The 12,557-nt window shown below is 36.1% G+C and overlaps 1 protein-coding gene across 2 annotated transcripts; it reads right to left on the bottom strand.

The window, feature by feature from the left end:
• Positions 1-214: 214 nt before the first annotated feature.
• On the bottom strand, positions 215-2,262 carry LOC145574498 (dormancy-associated protein homolog 3-like). Of its 2 annotated transcripts, none has more exons than XM_081632304.1 (3): positions 2,046-2,262; positions 1,714-1,899; positions 215-730 (listed from the first exon to the last, which is right to left on the bottom strand). In XM_081632304.1, the coding sequence occupies exons 1-3, from the start codon at positions 2,158-2,160 to the stop codon at positions 627-629; spliced, it is 405 nt and encodes a 134-aa protein (XP_081488430.1). In that variant the 5' UTR covers positions 2,161-2,262; the 3' UTR covers positions 215-626. The 2 variants fall into 2 exon arrangements, with proteins under 2 accessions (XP_081488430.1, XP_081488429.1); XM_081632303.1 differs by having other exon boundaries at positions 215-723; positions 2,046-2,261.
• Between the last annotated feature and the right edge of the window lie 10,295 nt (positions 2,263-12,557).

Genomic DNA, 12,557 nt, shown 5'->3' on the forward strand with positions numbered 1-12,557 from the left:
GAATCCTTTTCTTACTAATCATATAATTTCGCAATGTTAATTCATTCGGCAAATCACAAATGACTTGCAATGTCGTTCTAAATCTTCGTGTAATCACAAATGTTTCTATCAAGATTAGCTGTATTATTACTAAGTGAAATTACACTGTCAATGTTAATTGATTCGCATATTCAGGCAGGAGAGTACTGCACGAATTTGCGACAAGACAAAGGCGTTACAAAAACGAAACTCTGCTGATCATTTTTTCATTCAGAAGAGCAAACATTACAAAAGGAAGAGCAGAGGTAGACTGCAAAACAAAGCAGATCGAAAACGTCGTGGTTACTACATGAACACCATAATCACGACTCATACTACAAACTAAACGACATTGCATATTTTACAAGTAGATGTAAACACTATATTTCACATGAAAGCTTAGAAGAAACTCGAAGAACAAAAAGTCCATACACCAAATATTTACATACCACAAGCAAGCTGCTAGTCACAGTTTACAAGTGATACCTATATGATACATGGACATAAGGCGGCTGGTATTAGTGAAGCCTCAACGACACCGTTAGCAAAGCAGGGTTGAGTGGGAGATTAGTCGAGCCTCGTTACTTCGACCTTAGATATCAGACATCTTAAGAAGAAGGAGCGCTTCCGCAGGTTCTGTCCTCGTTCGTTGCCTTCTCATTCGAGTCTGACGTAGATCTCCTCCGAAACCTGAACGCTCCTGATCTGTTTCCTATCCAAGCAATTAAAATTGCCAATATGTTAGCTAACTAGGTCATTATCAATAAAAGTACAAAGATATTAAAATAAAATTACTTAAAAAAGAATGCTACATTGCTATATATAGTAGCTTAACTAGAAAAGAGTATCACATTGCTTGCCATAACTTTGGAGTAACTTCTAACTACCTTGACAGTTAACACCTAACATTATTTCCTCCAATTAATTGATCTATCTACAATGATAGATTTGTTCTTCCTTACAACACTAAAAGAGGTCACCTAATTCAATATATTGACACTTAAATCTACAAGGTCATACATATCTATAATTACAACATGATAACACAGAACGCTTGTTTTTTTTTTTTTAATATGAATAATCAAACACATGGACATACGTTACATTTGACTAGACACGATAAACAAAAATCGAAGTCTCAACCTCGTAAGTGAAAGATCGGCGACATTCTGCATTAAGAAATAATGATCATACGTCTACATCATAAATTAGGATTAACCAACATTAAGCAATTGATTTAGTATTAATGTATTATTAAAACGTAAATGAGACTAATGCCGTATTGGAAAGGATCTTAGACTTTAAATGAAAGTAACACTTTACCTAACTTTCTTTGTACCATCATCTACCCCAAATTAAATCAGAAAATTACAACCTTATTATTCATCAATAATTTAATTAATTGTGTAATATAAATCCAAAAATTGGGCGAAAATTTCAATGGATAATAGTCATAATACAATAATCGGGCCTACTAACATAATAACAAAATAATAAAATTATGAAACAAAAAGAAAAATTACGTCCAGTCATAATCAGACCACCAAATATAAAAAATGACAAAAATACCCTTCCTAGACTTTTCCAGATCCCAACCTCGCTCACACTAGTCACTCTTTCAACTTTACTGGAAAAAAAACACATGCAAAGGGTACTTTAGTAAAAAAAAACCAGTAAGAGAGTAAGAAAAGTCACCGGAAAACGGCGATGACGGCGGCGTAGATCCGGCGGGACTCGCCGGAGCTGATCCTGCTCCCTGAGTATACCCTGGTGGCTTCACTATCATTATTTTCCTCGAAACTTTCACTTCTTCCGGATTATCCGCTCCTGAAATCACTTCTCCACCGTACGATCTTCCAACACTACTCCCTCCCTCCATCTCTGTTTTAATCAACAAAAACATTATTATTAATATTATTACGAGTATTATATTGTTATGTTATTTTAATATTGTTACTATTGTTATTGCTTTGGCGGAACTTGATTTGCAATAAAATACGATAATAGGTGAAATGACGGGATTATACCCTTAGAAGGGGTAGAGTGGGAATGGAAAGTATTGAATTTGCGAAGACGTCCAAGGCCGGAATCCGGTTGAGGTCCGGCGAGAGTGTCATCCCAAAGCTTCTCCAAAAGACCCATTAAATTTAAGAAAACGGCGTTTTTTTCAAAGGAGGAAAAGAAACGTTATTACCAGACTTGCTTACGAAACGTTAACTCGAAACGGTGGCTCTGTTATTGGGGGAGAGAAATGAGTTATGGGAAGAGTGGTATTTATAGAAGGAGGGAGAAGATCGTGGCCGTTGATTTAGGAGATGGTGACGTAAGAGAGAGAAATGAATAGATAAGGTTTGGAGGAGAGAGAAAGAGAGAGGGTTGGAAACGTGGCGATGGAGTGAGGGATTGGTGGGGTAGTGACGTGAGTCTGGGCCGGGTTTGTTAGACTTGGAATGACTGATTTGCCCTTGGATTTGATTGGATTGATCATTTTGGGGTTGGGTTTTGTGGATAACTACGGTGGTGCCACTGTCAGAAGTTTGAGATTTTTATACAGTGATTAATTTTGCCGCTTTTTCAATGATTTTTTTGGGATTTTGAAGTTTTTTTTTGCAGGAGATTGGGAATTTACAAGCATGGATCGTACAACACTTGTAATAGAAAATTCGAGAATCTCTGAATCTAATGTGCTAAAGTGCAAATTGTTTGGTAAGGAGAGTTCTCTCAAAAAAAAAAAAATAAATAAATAAAATTTACTCATATTAGATAATGAGTCGGGTGTGTAAATTCTATTCTCTAAAGGAAATTAAATCTTAGATCAATACTTATACTAAAATACCAACTTTGTCTAGAAGTTACTACTCCCTCTATATCTAAATTCTTAATTATTTTTTTCTTAATGATAATATTACCGTCAAAATAAGATAATTTGAAAACAAAGGTTATATATATACTCTTTAAAATAACTTATATTCCTACCATCTTAGTTTATTATCACCTTTTAGAGTACATTTCTACAAATAACTAATACTTGTACAACCAAGTAGTCATTATTGTACTTCAGCTCTAATGTATTGATTTGACAAACCAATCAATAAAATATGTTATCGATCGTTTAATAACCCAGATACAAGTAATACAAAATCTTTCCTTTCTTTTCTCATAAATCTAATACTCACATTGTTACTTTTATGTTATCTACGTTCCAAATTCATTGCAATATCACTCACAAGTAGAATTTACACTCATTTTTTTCTCTACCTTTTTTATTAGAGTGAATCATTAGGTTTCTTAAAATTTTATATAAATCATATTGTTGCGTGTATTATGATTTCTTTAAACGAGATACGAATCATATTGTTGTGTGTATTATGAAACAGAATTACAGAAGTATTACTTTAACTAACCTACATGCTTATACAACCAATAAAGCAATAGTTGACTTAAAAACCGTATCCTTTCACACACAAAAGAAGAGTTGTGTGCATGTGTATGTGTATGTAGCTATATACGCGTAAACCTAAAAAGACATTTATCTTCCATTTTTGAAGGAAGACTTTTCACTCAATTTTCCATAGTGAAATATCCAACAAAATCCAATTATACTAAGGTGTTGTTTGGTTGCACAGAAGAAATAGGGGAAATATAAAATCATGGGAATTTAAATATTGGGGTTTTGTTTGGTTGACCACAAAACATAAAAATATGGGAATTTTCAATTCCTACAAAACATGGGAATTAAATTACCAAGTGTCCCCTTAGTAACTTGAAATTCCTATGATTTGCAAATTCCTCCATGAATAACAAACAACTTTCAAACAATTCATGAAATTTCTAATGTGGAAAGTTAATTCCCATAATTTGTCAATTCCTATGGGAAATTATTTCCCTTGTCAATCAAACGACCCCTAATTTATAAAAGGCCAAATTACCCCTAGATCGATAAGAGGCTTGATAAGGATACAGCTAGAGTGAAAGAAAATACTACTTACGTATGAAATTGAGGATGTGTTTTGATTGGGTATACACTGTAATTGATTGGTATTGCATGGTAATTTATGCTTCAATTATCCAATGAAATAAAAATGCAAATTGTTTTATCAATGTAGAATAGTTTATTATTCCATGTTAAGTAACTGAATTTTCGTAGGTGTACCATCCATAGTCCATGCAATTTACAACTCCCATAAAAGGTCAATAAGAAAAGCACCAAATTAAGGTGGCATCTTTGACATGAATCACATGGTCAATCAAGATTATTCAAGGGCAAATTATTGGTGATAATTGTTTACCATGAACTCTATTGATGATTTCATAGGCCGGATTAAAAATAAATAAATAAATAAATAAATAAATAAATAAAATAAAATTATTAATGAATTAATATAATAAACTGAAATATAATATTTTTATTGTAACTAATGTACTTCGTATTAATATAATATATATACAAGCCGATAAGTGATCAATCTATATATTTTTCACCTCTTACAACTTTACAAGCCGCACCAGCTCAAATATTGGTAACCAAATATTCAATGGATAGGTGAAAGTTTTACTATGACGGTCCATTTCAAAGCTAACAGATAGTAATTAAATTTGTTGACAAAGTGACCTAGTAACATTATGACTCTTTCAACACTTCTAACAAAAAGAAAGAAAAGACAGCCCCCATGGACAAACCTTTACAAAGAACATCGATAATTAATTCAATTCAATCCTATTTATGAGTCTTTATCACCCACTTGTTTGTTGTCCCTTTATATGTATTAGCATGTTCTTCCCATGATTTTGAAATCAATAATTGACCTCCACAATTTTAAATAATCAAATCAATTATCAAATCGACACTACTAGTCTAATACTGTCCATGTCGTAATGAGGGGGGCGAACTAGGGAATTTACAAAAATAAAATTGTATGACTAGTACAAACTACAAAGTAAGATCATCAAATGTTCGAAATAAACCAATAAAATAATAAAGGGAAGATTGTGATTTATGATATGTTATGAAATACTGTTGTAAAGGGACCAGATTATTAATTTTACGTGTCACCTTATAAATATACTAATCTTTTTAGTTCTTTATCCTAATGCATTTGCGTTAGCTTAGTTTTAAGTCGATCATTCAAGTCAAGTTTAAGTCATTAAGCATTTGATAGTTTCTTAGGGTACTCAGCAAGACCATGAACTCTTCTTCAGCAATTGAGGTAGAATCAACGGAGGAGCTGGATTTAATCCAAAGATGAGTCACGAAATTAGATGATCAGTCACGAGAAAGAGCCATTCAGACTTGCTTACCAGTTAGCAATAGTAGTCCAAGTCAAGTGGCAGTAGCACAAGTTAAAGATGTTGTGATGGGGGAAATTGATTAAACATCAAACACACAGGGAGATAGTCCAATAGAGAATAGGCATTTGCATAATCGAATGCAAACAATCAGAATCAGAGCTCGGCAGCAGGGGAAGGTACGTAGCACGAAGAAGGGAATGGATAATCAATTAGCCAAGGCGGATGATAGTCAGAAACATACCGAGGCCAGTACCTTTAGAGAGGCAGTAGTTAAGTCTTCACAATGGTTCACTAAGGCTAGGAAAATCATGATCAATTCGTTAGAATGAGATGATGGGGAGGAAGATAACATGAGTCATGAAAATTCAGTGAAATTCCCAAAAGAAAAAAATTAGAGAGCTTCGTAAGCCATGGGAATTAACTCTGATAGGAAAGTGCTTAGGGATAAATGTTCGACCTGAATTCATGACCCAAAGAGTTCATCGAATGTGGAATCCAAAGGGTGGGCTGGAAACTATAGAAATGGAGAAGGGAGTTTATCTCTTTAGATTCAGTTTGCAGGACGATTTGGAAAAAGCCCTGTTTAGGGGTCCATGGTTCCTTCTTCATCATTATCTAATGCTTACCAAATGGAAGCCGAATTTCAGACCGTCAACAGAGAGTTTCCAACATATGTAAGTGTGGATTCGCTTTCCAAAAGTTACCGATGGAATATTACGACAAGGAGGCATTATACAAAATATCAGAGGTTGTTGGCAAACCAATTAGAGTTGATTCCTCTACTGATAAAATCAGCAAATGTAGGTATGCACGGGTATGCATAGAAATTGAGCTCAATAAACCATTGATTGTCAAGGTATGGGTAGGTAAAGCTTGGCAAAAAATCGAATATGAAAAAATTCATTTACTTTGTTTCGAGTGCGGAAGAATAGGGCATGCTAAGGAACAACGCAGGAAGAAAGAGGGGGTAGGAACACCTACTACTAATCTGGTCGAGTCGACAAAGATATCCACATTTAGCCTAGCCGAAAAACAGACTACTAAAGCTCCAGAAGTTACAGATAGGGGGAACAAGGATCCAAGCTAAGAGAATAGCCCAATAGAAAATTATTCTATGTAATAAAATATGGATATGCAAAAAAAGTCAGAGGATTATGGGCCTTGGATATTGGCAGCTCCAAGGAATTTTTTTTTTAAAAAAAGATGATAAAGGTAATTTTGGTAAGGGGGAAGGAAGTCAGCAGATCAATAAGGAAAATAAAGGGAAGAAGCATAGGCAACCAACAAGCCGCCAACAATATTCTAAAAAAACACAGTGGAATGTCTTACTTACCTATAGAAGGAGAAAAGAATATGGAAAAAAGAAAATTTTTTGGGAAGGAAAAAACCTGGGAAATTCCCATTGGTACACCCGTGGTTTTCACTTTTCCCATTGATACACTCTAAACATTTTGTCTTCCCATCGGTACACCTATGGTTTAGTCTTTTTTCCAACCGTGACTAACACCGTTAAAAAGTATTTCATTAAGTTAAAATAATTAAAGAAAAGACTATAATACCCCTTTTAAATATCTAATGTCTCGATTTGTGTGTCGAAAATTGTCCAAAACTTTAACTGGACAATTTTCGACACGCAAATCGAGACATTAGATGTTTAAAAGGAGTATTATAGTCTTTTCCTTAATTATTTTAACTTAATGAAATACTTTTTAACGGTGTTAGTCACGGTTGAGAAAAAGACCAAACCATGGGTGTACTGATAGGAAGGCAAAAATTTTGGAGTGTATCAATGGGAAAAGTCAAAACCACGGGTGTACCAATGGGAATTTCCCAAAAAAAACTGCTTTTTTTACTCAGAAATTAAATGTTACAGAGAAAACATCTCCTTTGAAAAACTACAATAATGAAAGCAGCAAAGTCCCAAGAATGTTGCACCCTACTTCACCTATTGAAAAACCTACCAAACCTATTTCCCCTTCTCTTCCATTTGAAAACACCAAACCTGCATTAGCACAGAATAATAATCAGCCTTTGAACCACCAGTTTGTTCTGATTTTTCCAGCCATCATGGAGAATTATCTGAAAAATCAGAAGGAACAGGGAGCTCATCGAAATTCACTGTTGAAACAACCAACGATCAACCTCATTCACCAAAGAACCAATTCAGCGATCCCCCACAACCAGACCCAAATATCCAAAACACAACCCGTAGCACCAACGATATTGCCGCAAACACCTTTTCCAATCCCAGACATGAACTTACCGCAATCTTCACTCTGCTGGGTTTCACCGCCATCTCAAACACATCACCTCTTCCCAACTCTTCCTACCCCAACCCTATGGCCAGTATTAGCATCTCGCCCTCTCCAAATGGAACGCCTCAATGTCATGAATGAGGGGTTGAAACTGATATTGTCCCAGTACATTCACCCCTCCCAATCAGATTACGGAACGACCTTTCTTCCGCTCGTGCCTCCTCCAAAAAGCCCCCTGACTTACCTCTTGCAGTACGAAAACATTCGTATAAACTTAATGGAACCTTCAAGTCTTCTGGTTGCATTGGTTCCACAGAAGGAAATAGTAGAAGTAGCCCTAAACTTCAACTATGTTCCAACAGGGAATCTTGTGCCGAAGATAAACATGATAGCAACACCTCTATTGATGGAGGAAGTGTGGGCAATGGAGAAATTACACCTATGGAAGGATTGGGTGAATATCCTACCACAGATGAACGAAAGAGCGAGTAGACTTGGAGTTTTTCCAGCCATCACAATTCCATCGGTTGATATGAAGATTATATTATGGAATGTGTGAGGTGCGGCTAATAAGGATTTCATCCCTCATGCTAGAGAAGTTATTAATACTAATCACCCGGAAGTATTAATTTTACTAAAAACTAAGGCTACCAATCAGTGTGCGAATAACACCTTCAGAAAATTAGGGTTTGAGGATCATAGAACTATTCAAGTAGATGGGCTAAAAGGCGGAATATGGGTCATGTGGAAAAATCCGGCCTGCTTGGTTGAGTTTGTCACAGAACCCCCACATGTCATCCATGCTCTTTTCAAGTTAAATCCTTCCACGAAAGAAACTCTCATTAATGGAATCTATGCTCCTTCTGCTACGAAGGATAAAAACAGGCTCTGGAATGATTTGAAAGACAATATTCCACCTTCCGAAACCCCTAGGTTGGTGATAGGGGACATGAATGAAATCACTAATCAGTCGGAAAAGGTTAGAGGCGGCCGATTGCTAACAATCAAGGCCAAGTTTATGTTGAGTGGGTAGAAAAGGAAGGTCTCATAGACCTAAATTTCAATGGTCCGATGTTTACCTGGAACAATGGGCAAGATGGCTTAAACTTGATTAGGGAACGACTTGAAAAAGCTTTGGCAAATGCAAAATGGATGGAGAACTATCCAAACACTTAGGTTTTTCATCTTCCTAGAACTTATTCATATCATTGTCCTATTATGGTTGACTTTAACCCCATTAAATTTAAAGGTAATCATCCATTTAGATGTAAAGAGACTTAGCTTGAAAACCCTAAATTTAAAGATTTTTTTTTTAATTATGCGTGGGGATTGGGAAATAATGATTTTACTAGCTCTAAAAACTGCTTTATTAAAGAAGTTAAAGGCTGGCACTCTAATGTTTTTCATAAATCCCTTAATCACAAAAATTCAAAAAAAAAAGCCCTTTGCACTAGATTAACCTTGAAAGAGATTTACTTGGCCAGCTTAATGATATTCTTAATATTGAAAGAATCTCTTGGGCTCAAAAAGCGGGTGTGGATTGGCTTAGGTACGGGAATTGGAACACAGAATATTTTCACATTCTAGCTAAAGTTAAAAATAGTAAGGGGAAAATTTTGTGCCTAAAAGATGAATTTGGTGCTTGGATATCTGATCAGGAAGAGTTGAAAAAAATTTGTGTTGATTATTTCAAAAAAATCTTCTCCTCGAAACAGATATCTCAACCCAGGGGTGTTAATTTTCAGCCTAATTCGATCATAGTGACATCGATCATGATGTCCTAAGTAGCAAGGTGTTGGAAATAAAAATCTTGGGAGCTCTAAAGGCCATGGCCTCGATGAAGAGCCCAGGTCCAGACGGTATTCAACCCATATTTTTCAAAAAATATTGGGATACCATCAAAGCTTCTATCACCTCCTTGGTTACTTCTTGTTTCGAGTCCAGAAAAATTCCTCAGCATATTAACGAGTCCTATATTGCTTTAATTCCTAAAAATTCTCACCCTGCTAACATGAGTGATTTTAGACCAATAGGGCTTTACAACTCCATTTATAAGTTGATTACTAAAATCATTTCCAATAGAATTAAACCGGTTTTGGGGGAGCTTGTTAATCCTGTCCAATCTAGCTTTGTGGAGGGTAGAACTATAGATGAGATTGTCTTAGTTATTAAAGAGGTTGCTCACCTTTTTAAAAAAGCTAGTAAGAGGAAATTAATGGCCTTTAAAATTGACATTTCTAAAGCTTATGATAGTTTAGAATGGGGGTTCATTAGGGAAACCTTGCTAGGAATGAATTTCTCGGATTCTCTTGTTAAACTAATCTAAAGTTGCATTACTACTCCTTCTATTTCTATTCTTTGGAATGGACATATTACGGAGAGTTTTTCCCCATCTAGAGGAATTAGACAAGGAGACCCGCTCTCCTCCTGTATCTTTGTCCTTTGTCTTGAGAGACTTTCTCTCATGATAGAGCAAAAGGTAGGGCAAGGTCTTTGGAGTCCTATTAAAATAGGTGATGAGGTTAGCCTTTCCCATCTATTTTATGCGGATGACGTTTTCCTTTTTGGAAAAGCTTTGATAGACAATGTGGAGGTTATTAAAGACACTCTTTTGGAATTTCGTAACATCTCAGGGCTTTTCATTAGCCAAGCTAAATCCAAAGTGATATTTCCTCCCAAAATGTGTCTATCTCTTAAGCTTGCTATTCTCAATGCTTCCAATATAAAAGGCTCCCCTAATTTTGGCAAATATTTGGGAATCAACATTATCCCTAATAGACTTAGAAAAGCGGATTATATAGACCTTTTCACCAAACCTAAGGATAGAATAAAGGGCTGGCAAGCTAAGTTTCTTAATATGGCGGGTAGGACTACCTTAATCAAATCGGTTCTTAAATCCTATCCTCTCTATGCTATGCAAACTACCCTTATTCCTTGTGCAATCCTTGATGAGCTTGAGAAAAGTTATAGGAGGTTTCTTTGGAACAAAGTAGATAGGTCACACTATCTTGCTAGAACTAGTTGGGATAAAATTTGCTTACCTTTGGGAATGGGAGGTCTAGGTATTCGTAACTTGAGACAATGGAATATTTCTTTTATGGTAAAATTAGGTTGGAGAATCGTCACCGACCCTAATAAGCTATGGTTGAAAATTCTTAAAGCTCGTTATTTCAATAATTCGACCTTCCTAAATAGCTTCCCTAATCAATCCGACTCTCCTCTTTGGAAGGATATTCTAAAGGGGAAAGATCTTCTTCTTTAAGGTCTTTCTTATAGGGTGGGTAATGGGGAGGGCATTTGCCTTTGGTACCATCATTGTGTGGGAGAAAAGCCCCTTTATCTCTTGATTGATAGACCCATTCCGGATTCCATTGCTCATAGGAGGGTTAGTGATATTATAAGGGAAAGAAATTGGGACTTGAGAAGGGTAAGACGTATCATTCCTGATTATATTTGTACTCTTATAGAGTGCATCCCTTTGCCTTCTATAGCTTATGTCTCTGACTCCATTTGTTGGGGAAAAGAAAAGAATGGTCAATTCTCTATAAAAAGTGCGTATCGGCTAGGCTCCAATTTCTCTTTGCACCCTTCTTTTATTCCTATCAAATGGAATTCTCTTTGGCGCATTAGTGCTCCTTACAAGTATAAAATGCTTGTATGGAATGCTTGCCACCAAATTCTCCCTACTGTTACTATTCTAGAACAAAAAATTCCTGGTTTTAATCCCATCTGCACCCGCTGTGAGCTTGACAATGAGACACACCTTCATATTTTTTTTTGGGATTGCATTAACTCTAAGGTTTTGTGGTCTCGGATTCTAAGAGGGAACAGGCTGGATAAAAACTTTTGCTATCATACTTTCTATAACTCTAATTGGGCTGATTGGATTCATTATAATTTGCAATTAAGTGAAAGATGGAAAACGATTTTTTCTATAGCCTTATGGCATTTGTGGAAGGCTAGAAATCAGGTTGTTTTTCAACTTGCGATGGTGCATCCTATTATTATGTTTAATAGGTACATGGTGGATTTGGTTGCTACTTTTAATGTGTTCCAGGGCAAAGATAAGAAGCTGAAAGAAAAAAGAAGTAACATCCACTGGAATAGGTCAGCAAGCAACTCGGCTAAACTCAATGTTGACGCAGCCTGGAGAAGCACAGATATAGCAGGGGCAGGAGCTGTGATTAGGGACCTTTATGAGACTTGGATGATAGGTGGGTCGTGGAAAATCAAGGCTAGAAGCTCCGCAGAGGCAGAATTCTTGGCAGTAAAAGGAGGGATGATGTTGGTAATTAATGACAAGCTCAAAAAAGTCATAGTAGAAACTGACGCTCAATCTCTCAAAGGCACCTTGGAAGATATTGAGAAGCAGGGGACTCATGAGCTTGTTGCTATCTTGGGGGACATTGGAGAGCTGCTCAAAGGATCTTGCAAGTTTGACTTCAACTATGTTCAAAGAGAAGCCAACGAGGTAGCTCACTACCTTGCGCAAATGGCAATCAAAATGGATAGTCAAGCACACCAACTGTAGACACCAAATTGTGTCTCCCCAAAACCAAACCCAGTGATGAATACCTTTTGCGTCGAACCATAATCGAATAAGGTGAAAGTGTTGAAAGTCAAGTGATGCGGTTAGTTTTTATTAAAATCCTTCTTTCTGTTTTCGAAAACCCACTCTATTTAATGAAAATTTCCAATTCATTTTATTTTGGTCCATGATAAGGGTCCAATAATGGTTTAGTTGGATGGGGATTGAAAAGACCTTTCCAACGATATATTATAAGCCCAATTTCGATGAATAATGAGGAAGTTATGGCCACAAATACTAAACTGGGCCCAAACCGGATTTTACCTACGACCCAATGATCATGAGGAGGGTCCAAAGGTTTAATCCTATTCCTAAACTAATTAGGATTGATTAGAATCTTCTATAAGTTTCTAAAATATCTTAATTATCCTTTTTTTGAAAAGATAAGATCATGGAATTTGATTTGA

This window comes from Chenopodium album, chromosome 13 (assembly GCF_948465745.1).
Source record: "Chenopodium album chromosome 13, dcCheAlbu1.1, whole genome shotgun sequence".
In the NCBI taxonomy this organism is placed as follows: domain Eukaryota; kingdom Viridiplantae; phylum Streptophyta; class Magnoliopsida; order Caryophyllales; family Amaranthaceae; genus Chenopodium; species Chenopodium album.

Bases quoted from the DNA above. Each gene is read 5' to 3' on its own strand.
- LOC145574498 (XM_081632303.1), bottom strand. From the start codon at position 2,160: ATGGGTCTTTTGGAGAAGCTTTGGGATGACACTCTCGCCGGACCTCAA. The intron at 1,900-2,045 runs GTATAATCCCGT...TGATTAAAACAG, and splicing joins CCACTCTACCCCTTCTAAGG to AGATGGAGGGAGGGAGTAGT. The intron at 724-1,713 runs GTGACTTTTCTT...GATAGGAAACAG, and splicing joins GCCGTCATCGCCGTTTTCCG to ATCAGGAGCGTTCAGGTTTC.